Genomic DNA, 23,812 nt, shown 5'->3' with positions numbered 1-23,812 from the left:
GAGTTCTCGGGCAACAATTGCTGTTCTGCTTTTCGGTCTTTCACTTTTTGATTTGTCTAGTAGGGTATAGACATTCCAAGTTATTATCCTGCATCATATCGGGTCAGATCCTAGCTCCCTGCTCTTTTGGTCCAATGGCATAAAGGGATGAAGAAATAATCTAAGAAGGCAGTTGACGTTTCCCCTAAAATGTAGGAGCATAAAATACCGTAGTTGTCTCTACATCACCTGCATCTTCCCATGGGTTTGGGGCATTCCTGGATAATTCTGGGGCATGGCTGATGGTAGAAGGGAGTGTTGTGGTATCACTCTGTGCCTCAGTGATCTCTGACTGATGAAGCAGTCTCTAGGAGATGAATATAGGTGGCATAATTTAGAACATCTCTTAAGCAGTCATCCCTGAGATTAGGGGAGCAGAAAAATGGCTTTTCTCCACCTCATTCCAGGTCTTGTATTAAGCATAGTTTTGTTGGTTCCTAGTATTTGGTCCATTGATTACAACTAGTATCATGAGAAAGTATGGGAAATCTGCCTCATTCCAGGCTATTTGACTCCTAATATTGTGCTCCGCTTAGTGATGTCTGAGTCTCAAAACAGTTGAAGGTTTAGTTCAAATCCGATAAGCATCCTAATTTTTGGAATTTAAAGTTTTTTTTTACTTGTGTATGAACATAGGAAATAGTCATGAATTTTGATGTACAGCCAAAAGACTTAGATGGGTGAATAACAATTTATTACATTACAAAAAAGATGTATGTTGCACAACTTGATATTGAAAATGCATGACAATTGGTCTCACGCAAGCTGTAAATCTAGGTGGAAAATTACCAGCCAACTTTCCTTAACAGCAAAAAGCTTTAGCGAGTAACCAATTATTTTGCAACTGAACTTAACTCGACTCAAAATGCAGCTTTTGACATTATATTGCAAATCTATATGATTATCATCTGTTTCCAATGCAAATACATAATACACCTGAGGAATATTTTACCTCATCTGGTGTCAGTGATTTACACATCCTTCTATTTTGAAGAATGAGAGATTAAATGACCTGTAGACAATCGTATGAAGATCATATTCAAAAGATAACCAAATTCCATATTGGTGTGGATGAAAATGCAGAGATTAGAAAGAGATCAGAATGGAATTTGGTTATCTTTTTAATATATATATTTAATAGAAAAGTCTGTCAAATATATGGCTTCATTTGTGCTATTAATGCTGTTTGCAAGCACTGTGTTTACTAGATTAGATTAGATTATTTTTAAAGAATTAGGCCCTAAATCTGCAAATTGTTCCACACAGGAAGACCACTGTGCCTCCACAAAATCCTACTGAAATCAGTGGGGCTCCCTCCAGGCAGATGTAGAAGCCTGCCCACATTGATTGACTTGCAAGACCAGGTCTATATGTCTGTCGTCTTCTAAATTAGTTGCGGTATTTTTATTGTTTTTCCCTTTAAACAAACCAAAAAAAGTATGGAGGAGTAACCAGCTTGTCTACTCTGGAAAGTCAGTGACAGTGATTCATCCAGAAAAAGGTTTAAATAAAGAAAATGTAAACACATATATCTCAATAGATCTTTTTCTTAGACTAGGAACAGTGAGGAAAATATTCTAAAGAACAAAAAGACTTTAAGAATGAAGATAAAACATTTAGTAGACAATAGATTCAATTAAGCTGATCCATGATAATAATTTTATTTATTCCTGGCAAATCCCAGGAGATACTCTAGACCTGATAGTCTGGAATTATAAAATCCTAATGCTTGAAGTGAATTTTGTAAAGAACTACTTGGCTTATCTAATACTTGTATAAAAAGATTTAGGAACACACTATAAATGCACAAGTATAAGACTGTAACTCTACAGATCCAATATGAAATCTAAATATTGTGTTCCTTCTAGTATATTAAATATAAGAATTTCAATATTACCCTTGCTTTTATTTAAATTAGAGTAAAAGACTAACCACACTGTTGAAAAAAATCCTATTTTTAAATTTGCTAAATTGAAACGGTTTTAATAAAAATAGAAAATTCCCCAGGACATTTTATGCAAAAACATTTCTTGCTATTTGGATGAGTGGAAAATTTTGTGATAAATGTATGTTACATTTCAAATTTCAAGCTACGTCTTTTGGCTGTGATTGTCATAGCAAGTCATATGGTATTGGTTCTGTCTCCTTGTTTGTTCATGGCATATACACAGAGAAATTAGATTAAAAAAAACCCCATAAAATACATAAAAAATTCTGGAAGGTTGCAGTGTAACAATACTTTATTTCTTAAAATCCAGACCCTTAACACAAGAACTAAAAACACAGAAAGCAGGCTTCTGTTTAAAATAGAGAGGCACAACTCACCCTACCTATACATTTGTAAACTGGCTGTTTGTAAAAGTGACTGGCCAAGATCTCACACACAGCCCCGTAAAGGACTAGGAAACCCACCTGAGTATTTAAAATGTCAGTTTTCACTTTCAGTACAGGTTTCAGTACGCCACATGTCCCTTCTTAGCTGAGCCTACGTCATGTAGTCAGGAGAATGAGCAAATGGCAAATGGCATTTTGAGTCTTCTCAGAGGAAGTGACCTATATTTTATGTGCTTTCTGAGCCACTCAGAAAATAACCTAGCCATGGCAACAGGAGATCTCTGCTGTAGTGTGAGTAGTAGGGCCACTTATTGCATTGCTTTCTTCGTGTGAAATATATGTATTTACATCCACCTATTTGTTGTTTTAAATTACATGGTAAGATCTCTGGGACAGGGAGTGCATCTCACTGCTTGACCACACTCAGAACAATGAGGTCTCAGTCCTGATTGGGCCTTTGGGTCTACCATAATACAAATAAATGTGCAGCTCCATGTGTGATGTTCCTCACAGAGGAGAGAGTCACTGATTTCCTTCACACACACCCTGGTCTAAGCATTTGAATGTGGGGAAGCTGGATGTTAGATGGTGTCTGAGAGTTCTGCAGGGTGGGCATGAGGTTATTTAACAGATGCTGGTGTTTCTGGGGTTGATGGGTGGGCACTAGGGGGTTTAGGTGGTGGATAGGCACTGTAAGGGGCCCGTCTGAGTGCTAGGATGTCTGGGGTGAGTGGGTGGAGACTTGCTGTTTGGGGGATTGTTCATAGAGGTTTGCTTGGTGAGAGTAGCTATAGACTGTCACCTACTGGAACTGATGGCTGTCTTTGTTTGCTGCTGCTGTTGCCATCTTGTGTTCCCATCTGCTCCTTTCCTGTTCAGACTCAGTAGGAGAACAGCAAGAGTGGAGACAGGGAAGCCTGCAGAGCAGGTGACACAGCAACTGTAGGGTCCACATGGAGTCATAGCAAGTTATCCCTGCAGTCCAGATATATCCACAGGTATTTAGCTGGGCTATTACAGGGTTGCCAGATGCCCTTGTGTCACACAAGAAACATGATAACTGGCAGCCATGTAATAATCCAAGATTTTAGAGGGGAAGTAGTTCTCATTTGGCAGCCATTAAAAACACTAGGAAAAGCTGTTCATGTACAAAAAGCATTGGAGGAGTTAGCAGGCCACTAGTCTCTCACAGGCAGCTCCTCACCTAATTTGGGACCTTCCTTCTCCACTGTGTAAGCAGTAAATGAGGTAGTCTATTGGAGGGATGGTGAATCCATGTAACAGATTTGAGACTTGTTCCTTAAAAGGGCATTTGAATGGTTAAAATCTCATAGAAAGGATGACATCTGGTGATATCTGAGGGAATGATCGACAGTCAAAGTTCTAATCTGGTGTTGGTTTTGCTCAGAAGTTCATAATGAATGATTTTATCAAATATAAAGTGTCTAATTTAATGGGATGTTAATTGAGTAGATCAGTCAGCTAATCACTCCATTCAAGTGTCTGTACTATACAGTATAAATATGTAAGTGACTTTTTTCATGTTGCTCTCTCCCAGGGCCGCCCAGAGGATTCAGGAGGCCTGGGGCAAAACAATTTCGGGGGCCCCTTCCATAAAAAAAAAGTTGCAATACTATATTCTCATGGGGTTTTTGCCCCACTTGCCCCCACCCCACCGGATGGCCCTGGGAAAAATAAACATTTAAAAACCTTCTGCATCTCGGCACAAACCCAGTTTTGATAAAACTTCTTTTCAAGTCATCTTTACAAGATATCACTGGTTCTCAGAATCAGCTAGTTCTAAAAGGCACTAAAGCTCATTAAAAGGGTTGGACAAATATTTTTCATCAAAACTTTTTTTGGATCGAAAACTAGGGGTTTTTAAAAAGCAGAAAAAATCATGGACAATGTCTGCTTTCCTTCAAAATTTGTTGTGTTATTTTTAATTGAAAAGCTGAAATTAGTCTGCCAAAATCTGAACATGGTTTGGGGTTTCAGAAGTGTGTGGCCAAATATTTGCTGCTTGCTGTGTTTGATTGTTTAAAAAAAAATTCTGCTTAAAAAAAAATCCAAAACTTTTGAACCATCTCAGCTTGTGACCAAACGCCTGAGCCCATCCAGTCAGAGATTTTTCCAGGTTTCTGATACTCTGCTGGCTTCCTTGACTCATATCTGTCTCCATAACTTTGGGTTCATTTAGGTTAGAACATAAGAATGGCAATACTGGGTCAGACCAAAGGTCCATCTAGCCCAGTATCCTGTCTACCGACAGTGGCCAATGCCAAGTGCCCCAGAGGGAGTGAACCTAACAGTGATCAAGTGATCTCTCTCCTGCCATCCATCTCCAGCCTCTGACAAACAAAGGCTAGGGACACCATTCCTTACCCATCCTGGCTAATAGTCATTAGTGGACTTAACCTCCATGAATGTATCTGTTTCCTAGAGACTGGCTCCATGGGGTCCCTCACAGACTGGAGACGGTTACTGTGGGTTTGTCTTTAGTATAGCTTATGTACATACTCCACGAACTGAACATTTGAGCTTGTTCCAGAATCTGGGATGAGCCTATGTTGTGAAAACTGAAATGCTCAAAATAGCACATGCATGTGAATGGACACAGGGTGCTAAAATTAAATTAACCCAGGGGTTCTCAAACTGGGGGCCAGGACCCCATCATGGGGTCACAAGATTATTACTGGGGGTTGCGAGCTGTCAGCCTCCACCTCAAACCCTGCTTTGCTGCCAGCATTTATAATAGTGTTAAATATATAAAAAAGTGTTTTTAATTTATAAGGGGGAAGGGGGGGTCACACTCAGCGGTTTGCTATGTGAAAGGGGTCACCAGTACAAAAGTTTGAGAACCACTGAATTAACCCCTCTGGAGCCTTGGGGAATGCAGGGGAGGGGAGTCTCCCTTGGTAGGGTTGGGAAGGAGGTAGGTGGTGTAGGATATTGCTCTTCTCATGTGATCCCTCTTCCATGGCTCTCTTGGCTCTTTCACTGTTAATCTAAAGTGGCTAATTTTAATGAAGCTACCCTCCCCTGACGTGACTCTCCCTATGGCACTGAAATTAAATGTAGACTATAATTTGGCATTTGAGAAGTGAAAGGGATGGTAGCCCTAACAGAAAAGATAACAGCTTGGCTTTTTGTGTTAAATAGCTGTCTGCAAGCCTCAAACTGCTGAATGAGCTTTAGGGTAGAGAAGGCTGTATCTCCCCAAACAGTCTGGCCTGCCCACTATCTGACCCCCACCCACTTCCTGCCCCCCGACTACCCCCCCCTCAAAACCTCTGACCCCCAACCACCCCCTGGGACCCCACCCCCCACCAACCCCACCTGCTCTCTGTCCCCTGACTGCCCCGACGTCTATCCACCCCCCCCCATCGAGTCCTGACAGACCCCCGGAATGCCCACGATCCAATTCCCCATTCCCTGTCCCCTGATCCCCCCGAACCTCTGCTCCCTCCCTGCCCCTTATTGAACCTCCCAGCCCCCACCCCTCACCATGCTGCTTACCCCCGCCTCCCCCCTCTCCCAGAGCCTCAGCGCGCCGCGTCCAGGAGTGGTCCTGGACAGCACTGCAGCAACCTGGCTCCACAGGACCTGAGCTCCCGCTGCTCGGCTGCAGCTCACAGCCCCGCCTCCTTACCACGTGGCTCCGAACGGAAGTAGCTCAGGCCCCGCTGGAGCCACGCTGCTTTAGCGCTGTCCAGGGCCGCTCCTGGACGTGGCGTGCTGACGCGCCGGGGGATGGGGGAAGGCGGGGGCGGGGCCAGTGGGAGCCTCAGACATTCTCATGGGGGCCCCTGCTCTCTCTCTCCCTGTCTTCCATCCACAATCCAAATTTGACAAGTTGTCTACTGTAGTGATTTTAGGATGCCTTTAGAATGGAGTGACATTGAAAAAATCACAGAATTTTGAGATGAAAATAAATTTCAAAACCCATTCTACAAAATATTTCAGAAATCTTTGCGCCCGTAGAAGAAAATAAAATTTTCAGATGTTGAAAACCACACAAAATTAATTTGTGAAAATGTTTGTGAAAGATTTTACAAAAAGCTTTTACCTCTTTCTACCTTCCCTACTGGCTATAAAATCTGACAGGACCAAATGAAAATTAAAAATAAATTCCAGTTTTAGTTGTTTAAAAATAAAATATAAATTGGCATCTGGAACAATCATTTTTTAAAACAGTATATTTCTATATACTCTTACTGTGTATTTTAGATTGGTATAAAGTAGCTGTGCTATAGAGATTTATTCCAAATGACGAGTGTACTTTAAATTCTCTTGTGAGCTGAAAACTTCATAACTTAGTGGACCAAATAGTTTAAACTAAGTGCCTTTTTTTAATCTTAGCAAGGAATCTTGTGCTTTTTGGTCTCTTAATAGCATTCAGCATTGCATCAGATTATTGCACTTGTGAGAAATTAAACCATGGTACAGTATTTTCCAAGGCATTAAAAAGAACTTACAGTATGTCCCTTACTAATGCATCAAGCTATAGCTGCTTTATGCAACCTTTAAAAAGTGCTATTAAAACAAATTGTTTGGTGCCTACAAAGTAGTACAGTACTGTAAAATGTGATGCTTTGGAAAACTAAATTCAGCGTACATAAAAAAAAAGCTGTTAATATGAAATAATAATACTTAGCAATTATACAGTGTTTCACATGTTCTGAGCACTCAGTACACACATTAGCCAATTGATTAGTTTAAAAGTATTTATTTATATATCCAATTAAATCAAACTCGCCCTCCCTGTCACCTCGTCCCATAAACTGAGTGTCCAAGCCTTGCTACTTTTTCTTCCATAACATTGTAAAACATCACCTCTTCTCGCTCTTCATATGGTTAAACTATCCTCCAGTTTTCAACCCCACCCATTCTCTTCCTCCGTGACCTCCCGGCATCCAACAGATATACTATTTCAAAGAAAAAGCACCCTAATATAAGTAGTTTGTAGAACATTAAAAAAATGTTTCAGCCACACATGGCCTACCACAGCTTTTTTTTTTATTTCCATTTGTTTTAATAAATATTTAGTGGCTTAATGCTGTAAAATGTCTAAGTAATTAAGCTATGAAGCCTTTTATTTCAACTATTTCCTGGAGTGTCAACAGGTTTTGTTTTAGTGTATATGGTATAAATGGTTCGATAATTTGGACTGGTTTTAGGAACAATTAACCTCAATCCATGTTTATCACCTCCAGGCAACTCTTAGGGAGAATATGTATTTTTATCCTTTTGAAATTATATATATTTTTGTCATTCAGCCACATGTACTTTGACAAGCCAGTAGACTACATTGTGAACTATACACAGAATAAACAATTCATCATATATAATATTTCTAAAAGCTTTATTAAAAACTTTATTTAAAAAACATAATGGCTACAAAGTCAAGCGCTCAAAATTTAAGAAAAGACTGGGTATGATTATTTGTGCAACCTGAATTCCTGCCACTTGCCCATGTACATAATGATATAGTCTTGAGTTATGTGGTCACATGCTCTTTTTTTCCACTGCATCACTGCCTCATTCAGTGCACAGAATGGATGGTGTTCTGGGAATTAATCAGGGCTGTATAGTGAAGGAGGCTGCTGCCTCTGGCACCCTTTCCTTGTTTGTTGAATAAATTGGACTGAGACAGAGGATTGCAGGAAGCAAAAACAGGGTTTCATGTTTAACACAGTGGTTGAATGTCATCCTGGAGAACTGGATTTTATCGCTTCTGCCACAGAGTTCCTAAGGGATGCTGGACAAATGCTTAAAAGAAAATTTTCATTGGTCATTAACACAGTGTGTTTTTCATTTTCTGAGTGCCTGTGAGCTCTGATTTGCACAAGTGGTGAGTGCCCACAACTGCAACTGAGGTCAATGGATTCTCTGGTCTGAACATATAAAGTGCTATAGATTGCTGAGTATTCTGATAAATCAGACCTTATGTTTCACAAGTTGGTCATCCAAAATTAGTGGACACTTATGACAGCTTTGACCTTAATCTCTCTGTGCTTCAGCTGTAAAATGGAGATAATATCACCTATTCTTACAGTTTGTGAAACTCTATGGCAAGAGCACCATAGAAACACCAAAGAGGAAATTAATAATTTTGTGTTCCGTGTAGGGTTTGGTTTGTGTACTTAGATAAATAAGGCCTAGAGCTCACATTAGTTTGGGAAGATAAAAAGAAATACTGAATGACTCATATAGGGGTTCTGTGAAAATAATAGTATGAGATCATGTAATTAAAGACTGTAGCATAATGCATATGGGGGTTGAATTAAAGTTCCATGGGCAACTTTAGTTGTTCATTTCCTAACTTATGAATGCTTGACTTTGCAGTCTTATAATTCTTCAACTGTTTTTTCTCTGCAATTTAAATGTACTTTTTTTGTGGGGGGAGGGGGCGGGCGACCATCAAGCGGAACCATATTGACTCCTCATATAGGTCTTCAGCAGGATTCTGACCCTTAGATACGCAACACAGTCTTCTACAATTTGAGGTAATTGATAACTCATAAGAGTAAAAAGCTGATATGTTTTATGCAGACCTGCTACTAGAGGGACATAGAAATGTAGAGCTGGAAGAGACCTTTAGAGATCATCAAGTCCAGATGACTGACCTGAGGCAGGACCAAATATACGTAGACTATCCCTGACAGGTGTTTGTCCAAGCTCTTCTTAAAAACCTCCAATGATGGAAATTCCACAACTTCCATTGGAAGCCTATTCCAGAGCATAACTATCCTTATAATTATAAAGTTTTTTCTAATATCTGACCTAAATCTCCCTTGCTTCAGACTAAGCCCATTACTAAGCTCAAGATAGTTAAGACCAAAGCAGATTGTGAAGAACTTCAAAAAGATCTCACAAAACTAAGTGATTGGGCAACAAAATGGCAAATGAAATTTAATGTGGATAAATGTAAAGTAATGCACATTGGAAAAAATAACCCCACCTATACATACAACATGATGGGGGCTAATTTAGCTACAACGGGTCAGGAAAAAGATCTTGGCGTCATCGTGGATAATTCTCTGAAGATGTCCACGCAGTGTGCAGAGGCGGTCAAAAAAGCAAACAGGATGTTAGGAATCATTAAAAAGGGGATAGAGAATAAGACTGAGAATATATTATTGCCCTTATATAAATCCATGGTACGCCCACATCTCGAATACTGTGTACAGATGTGGTCTCCTCACCTCAAAAAAAATATTCTAGCACTAGAAAAGGTTCAGAAAAGGGCAACTAAAATGATTAGGGGGTTAGAGAGGGTCCCATATGAGGAAAGATTAAAGAGGCTAGGACTCTTCAGCTTGGAAAAGAGAAGACTAAGGGGGGACATGATAGAGGTATATAAAATCATGAGTGATGTTGAGAAAGTGGATAAGGAAAAGTTATTTACTTATTCCCATAATACAAGAACTAGGGGTCACCAAATGAAATTAATAGGCAGCAGGTTTAAAACAAATAAAAGGAAGTTCTTCTTCACGCAGCGCACAGTCAGCTTGTGGAACTCCTTACCTGAGGAGGTTGTGAAGGCTAGGACTATAACAATGTTTAAAAGGGGACTGGATAAATTCATGGTGGCTAAGTCCATAAATGGCTATTAGCCAGGATGGGTAAGAATGATGTCCCTAGCCTCTGTTCGTCAGAGGATGGAGATGGATGGCAGGAGAGAGATCACTTGATCATTGCCTGTTAGGTTCACTCCCTCTGGGGCACCTGGCATTGGCCACTGTCGGTAGACAGATACTGGGCTAGATGGACCTTTGGTCTGACCCGGTACGGCCTTTCTTATGTTCTTATGTTCTTACTTCTTGTACTATCTTCGGTGGTCATGAAAAAAACATTTGATCATCTTTATAACTGCCGGTAACATATTTGAAGACTTATATCAAGTCCTACCTCAGTCTTCTTTTCTCAAGACTAAATATACCCATTTTTTTCACCTTTCCTCATAGATTTTCTAAACCCTTTATCATTTTTGTAGCTCTCCTCTGGACTCTCTCCAATTTATCCACATCTTTCCTAAAGTGCAGTGCCCAGAGTTGGACAAAGTACTCCACCTGAGGCTTCACCAGTGCCTAGCAGAGTGGTATAATTACCTCCCATGACTTATATATAGCACTCCTGTTAATAGACCCCAGAATGATATTAGCCTTTTTCACAACTGCATCACATAATTGACATATTCGATTTGTGATCCACTATAACTTCCAGATCCTTTTCAGCAGTATTACTACCCAGCCAGCTATTCCATATTTTGTAGTTCTGCTCTTCATAAGTGTAGTACATTGCATGTGTCCTTACTGAATTTCATTTTGTTGATTTCAGAGCAATTCTCTAATTTGTCATGGTCATTTTGATTTCTAATTTTGTCTGCCAGCATGCTTGCAGCCCCTCTCAGCTTGGTGTCATCTTTAAATTGTCCTTGCCCACTCCCCAATCTCTCCCTCTCTCCCCACCTGCTCCTTTCCTCCCATCTCCTCTTCTTCAGTCCATCTCCTGCTGATGTGCTCCCAGATTCTGCCTTTCTTTCCACCACCTTCCTATCCTCACCTACTACTATCCTCTCACTCAGCTACTATCACCTACCTCCTTTTCCTATTCTCTTCTCCATCTTCCACCCTTCTCTACTCCAGCCTCTTCTCCTCCAAGGATCCTATCCCCCGACTTGTCATCCTGCATCTCTTTCCCCTCCACAACCCACCCACCTCTCACCCAATTTCCTTACCCATCTGCATTTAAATCAGATTGATTACTCCTTCATGGACATACTGAAAGAGTACTGGGAAAAGGAGAATAGAGAACACTGGAAAATATAGTCTCTCTGTTCCTGTGCCTGGTGCCATAGCAGACCCCACAAGTTCGGAGCAGAATATGCAGGGAGAGTCCTGCTTAGCCCCTGCAGCCCCGGGATGGAGCATGCTTGGTTACTCTTTGGAGGCTGGTCAACACACAGGAGCTGTGCAGGGATGGAGCATGCTCAGTGTAGATGGAATCTTTGGAGAATTTATCTGCAGAATGCTAACAAGTCTCTACTGAGCACATGCAAACTGAAATATTTCAGAGGCTTATAACTTGGGTTAATTTGGGCAAATTTTCACAGGGACTGGAAAAAAAACAACACGTTCCTGACACCATAGTGATCCCTTCCTGAGAAATTTTAAATTCGTGCTCAAAATCATGAAGGAGTTACAACTCAAAAATGGTTCTAAGAATTTTTTTTTAACATGGCAAAACATAGCAGAGACCTTGATGTTTTAGCTGAAACTTTAAAAAAAAATCAACTTAAGGAGACACTCTGTATTGAAAATTTCAGCCCAAGCTGTTTCAGTTTGTCATCTAAAGAATTGAAAACAGAGTCTTACAATAGAAAGAGATGGGCAACTCTAACTATAGACACTGGAGGAGTTCTGTGCCCCCACTGATTGGGGAGGTCATGTCCCCTCCATCACACACACAGCTGCAAATGCAAGCACTGGGGCACTGATTTGGTTGTAGCTGTGTGTGTTAGTTATGTGAAAAGAAGTGGAAAAACATGAGAAAGGAAGCTGACAGCGGGAGAAGCAGTGTGACTGAAGCCCAGGAATGAAGCCAAGAGACAGTGTATCTTTTGGGCAGAGTGCACTGAGAGAGCAGGCTTGGATTTCTGAAAAAGGAACTGACTCCTTTTCTTTGCTTCTACTGTACTCAAGGAAACAGGACTTGAAATAATAAAGAGAAAGGAACCACTGTTCCTGCAAAGTCCTAAAGAATCAAATGAAATGAAAAAGAAACAAGCTCTCCTCATCTTCAGTGCTGCCAATTTTCCAGTCTTGTAGTCTTTGATAGCTTAGAGACCTAAAGCAAACTTTGTCTGTTTGGAATCCCTTTGCTGTGCACCCGGACAAGAACTGAAAGTTTCTTCTTTCACCACCACCAAGGCATCAGCGGAGGTTGTACAAAATCTTAATAGGAACAAATGTTCTAATGTAATGAGACACAATTTCCATTGGAAGCCTAGTTAATTAGTTAAACAAGAAACCCTAGTAAATTAGATCAGAACTACTGGGTTTAAGACATGTAGTCAGAGTGAGATCAGAGACACTAGCTCAGTGCTCATAGCATTAATCTTACAGTACATGATACTGCAGACAGGAATATTGGCAGTTCTGTTCAGGAGCTGCTGGACATATTAAGTGATGCTGATTCTGGTACATTCATGCTGATTTCTCCATCTTCTGTTAAGACATTTATATATGTTTTGTCTGATATAACTTCCAAAGTTATAAAATCAAGTTTGAGACCTTTTCATGCCGCCAATACATTCTGTCACCTGGCAAATAGAACATTGCCAGAGGAAAATGTTTATTTCAGTTTACTTTGCTACGTTCATTTGTGTCTGCTGGAACATTTGTAGCTTAGATACAGACTTGCATCTTGGTTATTTTTTTCTCATTATTACCCAATGAGTCTATTTATTCAAAACTAAGGTGGCGTCACTACTAACAATGGACATATTTCTCCAAAGAGCTGGTCTTGCTATCATTTACCTTTATAATTACTACTAAAAGAAAAGGTTTAAAAAACTCTTTAAATTGAGTAATCAAGATGTTTTCATGCCTCAAGTGAGTCCACATGTCCTTCCTCACCCCATACCTCCTACCTTTTCTAGTTACATGACAGTTAGAACTAGATTCTAAGCATTTAAATGAGACCTTTGCACCTTGCTTTTGAAAATCCCATCCTACATCTCTAATTGTTCTGTAAATCAACCAACAGACTTTTAGATGTTGTAAAGATGTTATAAGCATGGTGTGCGTGTAGTCCAGAAACAATAACTCTGAGACATTTTCTGCTAATACTAGGTTAAGGAGAGGAACAGGAAAGAGCCATTACCTCTGCTCATACCAGTGTCAGTAGCTAATCAGACGTAGTAATGCCCGCACCCAGTTTTCACCACTACCACTGCCCTTGCTCATGCTTCTCTCTACAGCCAAAATGCTTCTGAAATAAATGTAGTCTAACTTTACTAATTCTGGGTCACTGAGAACGAAAATGATGCTTAAAATTGTTGATTGGCTCTAGTTTTCAAGATATGCTATTGGGTCAGTATATACGACCCTTGACTTGGGAATAGCGGAGGATAAGTGAGTTATAAAGGCAAGGGATCTCAATTTAAACCAGAAATGACTAAAATACATCTTTGACTGGATCTATGAATAAATCTATGACTGGGTTTGGACAGTACTTGCTTTTTAGGCAAAACAATGAATGATGCAATCTGAAGCTGGCATTGCGTCATACATGATATGAATTGCATCATGTTATTCCTAGAAGTCGTGGATGATGCAATCATAATGAAGCTTACATCATTCTGCTGAACAAATTGCCCTATATCAGCTCTAGAAAGCATACAGTGTCAGTGTTTGATTTTGCAAAGGGACACATTTCTGTTTAGCCAAAGTGAGCAGAGATGCCTCGTACTTGTGTGAACAGTGCAGAGAACTTCTGCTATGTTTGTGGTGAAGTGACTTTTGCATCGCAAAAGCGCCGTATAACCACTATGGTTAAGAAAGCCTATCACCTTTATTTTGGCTGCAAAATTGGAGATCAGGACAAGAGGTGGGCCCCACACATATGCTGCAACATTTGGGCAAAAAAACTTCGCCAGTGGTTGAACAGGAAAAGGAAATCTATGCCTTTTGCAGTGCCAATGATTTGGAGAGAGCCAACAGATCATACCAGCAATTGTTACTTCTGCATGGTGCCTCCAGTTGGGAAAGATGTGTCAAAGAAGAAAAAGTGGACTGTGCATTATCCAAACATTCCATCAGCTATACACCCAGTACCCCACGGAGAAGGACTACCGGTTCCTGATGCACCAGAATCATTCTCACTTGAGTCAGACGAAGAAGAGGAAGAGGATGAAACTTCTGGTACTGAACCATCAATGTCACAGGACCCACATTTTCTCCCATCCTCCTCCTCTGAACCACACCTCATAACACAAGGTGAACTGAATGACCTTGTCAGGGATTTGGAACTACCGAAGAGTAAGGCAGAGCTGTTGGGCTCCAGACTACAGCAGTGGAATCTCCTGGCAGGTGATGTTAGGGTTTCCATGTTCCGTGACCGTCAAAAGGATCTTGTCCCATTCTTCTTCATGGAAGGGGATCTTGTAGCCTGCAACAACATCGATGGTGTGATGGCAGCCCTCAACATCGTTCACGATCCAGATGAGACTGTTCACTGATTCAGCGAAGACGAGTCTTAAAGCTGTTTTACTGCATAATGGCAATGTTTTGCCATCAATTCCAGTTGGTCATGCAGTCCATATGAAGGAAACCTATGACAACATGAAACAACTTTTGAGGTGCATAAACTATGACCAACATCAGTGGCAGCTTTGTGGCGATTTGAAGGTTGTTGCTCTCTTGCTTGGTCTGCAGACTGGATACACAAAGTACTGCTGTTTTCTCTGCGAATGGGATAGTCGTGCAAGAGATTCCCACTACATCAAGAAAGGTTGGCCACTCTGACGGTCATTGGAGCCTGGGAGGAAAACTGGTCAGCATCCATCACTTGTTGAATCAAGGAAGATTTTGTTACCACCCTTACACATCAAGCTGGGTCTGATGAAGAACTTTGTCAAGGCCATTGACAAATCACAAGCAGCTTTCAAGTACCTCCGTGGAAAATTTCCAAGGTTAAGTGAAGCTAAGATAAAGGAAGGTGTCTTTGTTGGTCCTCAGATTCGTGAACTTCTTCGAGATGGTGCATTTGACCATGCACGGCGTGGCAAGGAAAAGACGGCATGGAAAGCCTTCCAGTTAGTGGCAATAAATTTTCTCGGAAACAACAAGGCAGACAACTACAGGTTGTTGGTGGAAAACCTCCTCAAGGCATACAAAAGCCTTGGTTGCAACATGTCACTAAAGATACATTTTTTGCACTCTCATCTAGATTTTTTTCCACCGAACTGCGGAGCCGTGAGCAACGAGCACGGCGAGCGATTTCACCAGGACATTGCAACAATGGAGAAATGCTATCAGGGCAAATGGAGCCCATCAATGCTTGCAGACTATTGCTGGACAGTGACAAGAGATGCTCCATTTAATGAATACAAGAGACAAGCCAAGAAGCGCCAAGTAGACACTGAATAGGACTAAACTATGTACATAATAGTTTTTTGCCTTTTGTTTCATAATAAATTTTAGTTAGATAACCCTTTTGCTGATTTTAAAAGTGTTACATAAACAGGACAGGTGAAATATTATCATGTAAAGCAACCATAAACACATGAAAAGACCTAGGTTTACAATTTATGAATAAAACTCTACTATCTACACAATATACATAGACATAAAATGTAAAAACTTAAATATCTTAGAACCAGTAGCCAATCAGTTGTTTTAATTGTCATATTTGAATTCAGCACATCAAAATACATGATAAATAGCACATTTTATCTCTGAAGCAGACGACTTCTCAAAAATTGTAGACCAGTGTGATCTGACTCATGCATACACTGACTCCCCCACCCCAATGTAACTCACTTTTTTTTTTTACTTGGCAATCTTCTCTTTAAGATATCCACGGGATAAGAGCTGGCAGGCTGTCAGCAACTGCCGATTCTTTGAGCTCCTGATGGATAATGATAGTTTTTTTCTCTAGCAGCTGGGGAGGGAGGGAGCCCCTTCTTTCTGGATTCTTGGAATGTGGAAATAAGGAAGATTCTCTTCTCAAGAGGAGGATGCGTGCATATTATCTGGGACTTTGTCACCAACAATTGTTTCTGTGTAGCTGTTTTGGCTGTTTCCCTCTTGATCCCTACGTCATCATTGCTTAGTATATCCCAAACTCAGTTTTAAATCAGAAAGTGAATTTGGAGTTCCAGTAAAATCCAAATTTGAGTGCTACTTTTTAAAAAGAAAAATAAACACAAGTTAGACAGAATTATTCAAAGAGCTTTGTAAAATGGTACAGCTGGGTGTGGGGCAAACTTCTCCCCCCCTCAAACTCAACAACAAAATAGATTGTGTCCACATTTAAACAGAAAAAGATGTTTGTGTACTTGGTTATTACACAATGAACTCATGTTTTCTTAGGGCTAGATGTGCCTAGTTCTAAAGAACTTGTGCAGGAGAGTCATTTCTCCCACAGATGGTCTGCATTAGAGCAGCCACACACACAAAAAAATCATAGAGCAGGTCCTCAAGGAATCAATTTTGAAGCACTTCAAGGACAGGAAAGTGATCAGGAACAGTCAGCATGGATTCACCAAGGGCAAGTCATGCCTGACTAACCTAATTGCCTTCTATGATGAGATAACTGGCTCTGTGGATGAAGGGAAAGCAGTGGACATGTTATTCCTTGACTTTAGCAAAGCTTTTGATACGGTCTCCCACAGTATTCTTGCCAGCAAGTTAAACAAGTATGGGCTGGATGAATGGACTATAAGGTGGATAGAAAGCTGGCTAGATCGTCGGGCTTAACGGGTAGTGATCATAGAATCATAGAATCTCAGGGTTGGAAGGGACCTCAGGAGGTCATCTAGTCCAACCCCCTGCTCAAAGCAGGACCAAACCCAACTAAATGATCAATGGCTCCATGTCGAGTTGGCAGCCGGTATCAAGCGGAGTGCTCCAAGGATTGGTCCTGGGGCTGGTTTTGTTCAATATCTTCATTAATGATATGGAGGATGGCATGGACTGCACTCTCAGCAAGTTTCCAGATGACACTAAACTGGAAAGAGTGGTAGATAGGCTGAAGGGCAGGGGTAGGATACAGAGGGACCTAGACAAATTAGAGGATTGGGCCAAAAGAAACTTGATGAAGTTCAACAAGGACAAGTGCAGAGTCCTGCACTTAGGACTGAAGAATCCCATGCACTGCTACAGACTAGGGACCGAGTGGGTAGGCAGCAGTTCTGCAGAAAAGGACCTAGGGGTTACAGTGGATGAGAACCTGGATATGAGTCAAGTGTGCCCTTGTTACCAAGAAGGCTAACAGTATTTTGGGTACATAAGTAGGAGCATGTGGTGTTTAGATGTGCTTGTAATTATTAGAACAGGGAGCACTGGCTGTCAGGAGTCGGAAAGGACAGGAAACAGGAAGGAAGGGGTAGGAGTTGAGGTGGCAGAGTGAGAGTTACAGAGGGTGCAACAGCAGCTTGGTACAGAGGTTTCCACTGTAAAAATAAAGTCCTGTTGAAGTTGTTAGTAACTTGCCTGGTTGATACAATAGAGCATTGCCAGCAGATCGAGGGACATGATCATTCCCCTCTATTCGGCATTGGTGAGGCCTCATCTGGAGTACTGTGTCCACTTTTGGGCCCCACGCTACAAGAAGGATGTGGAAAAATTGGAAAGAGTCCAGCAGAGGGCAACAAAAATGATTAGGGGGCTGGAGCACATGACTTATGAGGAGAGGCTGAGGGAACTGGGATTGTTTAGTCTGCAGAAGAGAAGAGTGAGGGGGGATTTGATAGCTGCTTTCAACTACCTGAAGGGGCGTTCCAAAAAGGATGGCGCTCGGCAGTTCTCAGTGGTAGTAGATGACAGAACAAGGAGTAATGGTCTCAAGTTACAGTGGGGGAGGTTTAGGTTGGATACTAGGAAAAACTTTTTCAGTAGGAGGGTGGTGAAGCACTGGAATGGGTTACCTAGGGAGATGGGGAAATCTCCTTCCTTAGAGGTTTTTAAGGTCAGGCTTGACAAAGCCCTGGCTGGGATGATTTAGTAGGGGATTGTTCCTGCTTTGAGCAGAGGGTTGGACTAGATCACCTCCTGAGGTCCCTTCCAACCCTGATATTCTGTGATTCTATGGTAACACTGGTCTACAATTTTTGAGACGTCATCTGCTTCAGAGATAAAATGTGCTATTTATTATGTATTTTGATGTGCTGAATTCAAATATGACAATTAAAACAACTGATTGGCTACTGGTTCTAAGATATTTAAGTTTTTACATTTTATGTCTATGTATATTGTGTAGATAGTAGAGTTTTATTCATAAATTGTAAACCTAGGTCTTTTCATGTGTTTATGGTTGCTTTACATGATAATATTTCATCTGTCCTGTTTATGTAACACTTTAAAAATCAGCAAAAGGGTTATCTAACTAAAATTTATTATGAAACAAAAGGCAAAAAACTATTATGTACATAGTTTAGTCCTATTCAGTGTCTACTCGGCGCTTCTTGGCTTGTCTCTTGTATTCATTAAATGGAGCATCTCTTGTCATTGTCCAGCAATAGTCTGCAAGCATTGATGGGCTCCATTTGCCCTGATAACGTTTCTCCATTGTTGCAATGTCCTGGTGAAATCACTCGCCGTGCTCGTTGCTCACGGCTCCGCAGTTCGGTGGAAAAAAATCTAGATGAGAGTGCAAAAAATGTATCTTTAGTGACATGTTGCAACCAAGGCTTTTGTATGCCTTGAGGAGGTTTTCCACCAACAACCTGTAGTTGTCTGCCTTGTTGTTTCCGAGAAAATTTATTGCCACTAACTGGAAGGCTTTCCATGCCGTCTTTTCCTTGCCACGCAGTGCATGGTCAAATGCATCATCTCGAAGAAGTTCACGAATCTGAGGACCAACAAAGACACCTTCCTTTATCTTAGCTTCACTTAACCTTGGAAATTTTCCACGGAGGTACTTGAAAGCTGCTTATGTTTTGTCAATGGCCTTGACAAAGTTCTTCATCAGACCCAGCTTGATGTGTAAGGGTGGTAACAAAATCTTCCTTGATTCAACAAGTGGTGCATGCTGAACCACTGTTGGAGTGGCCAATCTTTCTTGATGTAGTGGGAATCTCTTGCATGACTATCCCATTCACAGAGAAAACAGCAGTACTTTGTGTATCCAGTCTGCAGACCAAGCAAGAGAGCAACAACCTTCAAATCGCCACAAAGCTGCCACTGATGTTGGTCATAGTTTATGCACCTCAAATGTTGTTTCATGTCGTCATAGGTTTCCTTCATATGGACTGCATGACCAACTGGAATTGATGGCAAAACATTGCCATTATGCAGTAAAACAGCTTTAAAACTCGTCTTCGATGAATCAATGAACAGTCTCCACTCATCTGGATCGTGAACGATGTTGAGGGCTGCCATCACACCACCGATGTTGTGGCCACCGGACCCGGACCCGGGCTCCGGGCAGGAGCCGAGCCGGACCCCGCTGCCAGACCTGGACCCGGGCGCCGGGCAGGGGCCCCGCCGGACTCGGCCGCCGGACCCGGACCTGGGCGCCGGGCAGGAGCCGAGCCTGACCCCGCCGCCGGACCTGGACCCGGGCGCCGGGCAGGAGCCGCGCCGCGCTGCCTGGCGAGGTCGCAGCTGGACCCGGGGGGCAGGAGCCGTGCCGCCCGGCCCCAGGGTCCGGCCACGACCTCACCTAGCGGCAGGTTGCCTGGAGCCCTCCTCCCACTGGCGTCCCCACCCCCTGGCCCCAGCTCACCTGGTGGAAGCCTTCTCAGCCCTCCCAGGCTTCCCGCGCGAACAGCTGATTCGCGGGAAGCTGGGGAGGGGGAGGAGAAGCCGGAGGAGCTTCCGAAGAGGAGGCAGAAGCGGAGTAAGGTGAGCTGGGGCCGGGGGAAGGGTAGAGAGCTGCTAGATCTTTTGTTAAATTTAAAAGCCCTTTTGGAACTAGTTGTTCCTCCAGGAACAACCGGTTCAAAAGGGGCTTCTAAATTTAACAAACGGTTTGCGCGAACTGGTGCGAACCGACTGCAGCTCACCACTGGGTGTGTTTTTTCATACCTCTGACTGACAAAAGTTTCGCCAACAAAAGTGCTAGTGTAGACATAGCCTTAGATTCTTAGTTTTGGCCCCATGAATACCAGCTAACCATCCAACTTCCTTGCTTTCTTTGACTGACCTTGAGTTCTAATTCCTTTGGGAATTGTGTCAGCCCATCCAATTAGGGATTTGCATTATTGTCTGCCTGCTTATTAAAGGAACTCTCTTGCCTTAATTAAGATTGGTAAAGAATAACACTTTTCCGGTAGCATAACTTGCTGAACATTTTTGCCGTTTGTTTAAGAATTGTTTATATTTATTTGCAGTGCACCAAATATACTCAATATTTTATTTTAAAAAAATATAGTATCTGACAGGGCAGTAATTGGTACAGTGTCTCTTCCACAAAACTTTCCATCTGCCCCCAATATTCTTTCTGTCACTCCACAGCCAAGTCCTGAAGTCTTGCCAAGTCCTGGCCTCAGGTCTGAACAAGTCTTCCATTATACTGTACACCTTTAAGGGGACTCTTAGTATACCTAATGAAACAAACAGGTTTTAAGATTATTTGAAATTTGGCATGACTATAAGTTCATATTCAGCCTAAGCACTGTACACCTGTTTGAGGCTTGCGTATCCCTAGTTGCATTTATAATTTTGATCTATCATGGTAAGGTTTTTTATGCTTTCTTTTTAAATTATTATTTGAGGTAGAGTTTTTTCTTCATTAATTTTATAGGAATTATGATCAAAGCTATAAAAATAGTGAGAAGCAATAGTGAGATGCAGAGAAACATATTTTTAATTTATCAAACCAGAAAATGCCAAAATGTTTAAATAGCAGATTGAGATGCTTTAAAAATTGTCTTTCTAGACTCTATATGCATAATTTTGGTAGTCTACAAACTATCCCCATCTTCCTATGGGATATATAATTAAATTAGTTTATGTAATGCTTTCTAATACATCATTCTATATATACCAGTTAGAGAGCTGATAGAAAAACATGTAGTTTTCATAGAACTCCCTGTGGATATATGCATTTACATTCTGTAAAAGTAATGGCAGTACCTGCAGGAAATGTACTAAGTGCCCTTGGTTATCCTTAAGGTGTTCACCCTCTGGAGAAGTTAAAACTAATATGAAAATAAATTCACTTCTAAAAACCTACTTTTAGCTAGACTAGTTGGGTGGCAGCAACAAAACAAAACTATCTTGCATGTGGGCATGAATTGGGTTTCTGAGCTCAAGGGCAAAAATCTCTTTTATATTGGCAATTACACTAATTCAACTCTCCTATAATTTTGACAATACATTAATTTGTCACTGGTTTGCATGGTATGAATTTGATGGGTTTTACATTAGCTTTGTCAGAAGAATTTGTTATGTGAACGCTTTAAAAATTCACTGCAGGTTTGAATTTGTAAAGATTTACAATTAATGGCAATTCTGGAAGTTATCACTTATTCTCAGGAAGTGTTTAATAATAGGAATTATAACATAGATGGACTGGACAATGTTCAGACCAGGTTTGACCCAGAAATATGATGTGTGTCTGGGCAAACCCTACCTGCTTCTACCTATCTTAACTTATCTTTATCTTAATTATCATTTGTTCTGAAATTTCAGATGCTGAAGTGATGATTACCAATATAAGAACTGAGAAAAGAGAGAGAAAGCACTACAAAATCTATTGTGCAACTGCATGTTTTGAGATTTTAATAAAGGAAGCACACATTTCTGGCTGTCTAGAAAACCTATAAAATGAAAGTTTATTCATATTTCTCCTATATTGATTGATAGAACCATATGTATTTTCAAAGTTGTATGTTGAAAACATGTGGTCACAGGATCTCTATAAAAATCAAATTGACCAAATTCTAATTTTTCTGCCCATGAGCAACTAAACACAACCCCCTTTCTTGTTTTAATTTCTGTGGATATACATGATGTGTTTTTAAAGTTCCATTATCAATGTATTATCATTTATATCCTGTAGGAATGCAAGTCTGCTCCATGCATGAATGGAGGTTCTTGTCAAGATTTGGTCAGTGCATTTTTGTGCATTTGCGTGAGTGGATACACTGGTGAATTTTGTGAAGTAGATATTGACGTTTGCAATGAACCTGCACCGAACTCAACCCTTTGTTTCAATGGAGGCATATGTGTTGACGGCCCTGGAAGAACTTTTCATTGCAGGTCAGTAAATATGTTTACTTATAACTGCAGCAGTTATTGTACATTCATTCGTGATATGTGAACTATATTGGATTCATTACATTTTTAAGGACTATATTGGAATGCAAATGTTTTAAATTATGGGACTAGTTCACAATTTGCTGGTAAGACCATATGTCTAAAACTTTAAGAAATACATTTAACACATTTAAGAAGAAACCATTATTTCAAATATTGAAACTGAAAGCAGTGAAATATACTGAAGCTCTAAGTGTAAATTTTAGCATAAAATAAACAGACAGATGATCAAGGGAATATTGTTCTTAAATTGCTTACCATTTAAAATCATGTCTTTACCTAGAAAATAATTCTTAATGTGTTTCTGTGATTGGTGCATCTTTCATAACATGAACAAACTCGAGAAGAAAGTGGAAACTCATGTGCTCAAAAATATTTGAGTATCACATCCTGAACTGTCTGATGGGGAAGGGAGGCTCCTAAATAATTATAGTCTATTTGCTGGTAATAGTTCTCTACAGAAGCTTTCACGTTGTTTATGCTGTTTATCTTACATATTTTAAAATTTCCTCCAGTAAAATTAGTATATATAGTGACTTTTATTTACAGTCTATGGCCCAATTTGACTATTACACTAATTGAAATTTAGAAAAGACTGATAAAAATTATTATAAACCTGTGTGGCAATGAAGCACTAAAACCATACTAAGCTATCCATCGAAAGATGTTCAACATCTGGTATTCAGTTTATGGCCTGAAGCACAGCTTAACAACACTAATACTTTTGTTAATAATAATAATAATAATAATAATAATAATAATTGCCACTTTTGAGGCAATTATTAACCATGCATAACAATTTGTTATCTTTATAATGTACTTACATTTCATTAAACCATAACAAACTATGTTAAAGTAACATTAAGTGTTTGTCTTAAACTCACAGAGACATTGAAACTCAGAGTTAAGGTTGACAAAGAGTCCTGTGGCACCTTATAGACTAACAGACGTATTGGAGCATAAGCTTTTGAGGGTGAACACCCACTACGTCAGATGAATGAGAGTTAAGGTTGAAGTTTATCATCTAATTAACCCTGTGATTCCTATATATTTTAGCACATATACAAAGAGAGTGGAAGTTGCATTTAAGTGTTTCAAAGTAAAATTGAACTCAGTATGATTCAGATGACTGGAAATCCTGTAAAATGAATTTTGACACAATTGGAAGTAAAGAGGGGTTTCAACATTTATGCTTGTATTTTGGTGTTATGTAAGAGTTTAATTAAACTTTAAATTAGCTGTTTTGTGTTTACAGTCTTGTTTTTTTTCTTTTGTGTGTGTTTGTGGGTGTCTTTTTATTTAGGTAAGCAATTTTTATTAGGGTTTGATGAACTTCAAAATGTTCAGAGGTTTGGTTCAGCTATGCCTTCAAAACTCTCACATGTACAATGGTGGGCTTGGAATCTTCGCAGAATATCCTCTTCTGTGATGTTTCCAGTTAGCTC

General features: G+C 40.5%; 1 protein-coding gene across 2 annotated transcripts in view; it reads left to right on the top strand.

Moving 5' to 3' along the window:
• LOC123366947 (protein eyes shut homolog) overlaps positions 1–23,812 on the top strand; it is a 442,182-nt gene that overhangs the window by 376,896 nt on the left and 41,474 nt on the right. For both annotated transcript variants that reach the window (XM_045010895.1, XM_045010894.1), the window contains exon 18: positions 22,111–22,310. In XM_045010895.1, coding sequence (XP_044866830.1) covers positions 22,111–22,310 — 200 coding nt within the window. The remainder of the gene's footprint in view (positions 1–22,110; positions 22,311–23,812) is intronic.

This window comes from Mauremys mutica, chromosome 3, assembly GCF_020497125.1.
Source record: "Mauremys mutica isolate MM-2020 ecotype Southern chromosome 3, ASM2049712v1, whole genome shotgun sequence".
Classification (NCBI taxonomy): domain Eukaryota; kingdom Metazoa; phylum Chordata; order Testudines; family Geoemydidae; genus Mauremys; species Mauremys mutica.
The sequence above is the reverse complement of the archived record's forward strand: the minus strand, read 5'-3'. Positions and strand labels throughout refer to the sequence as shown.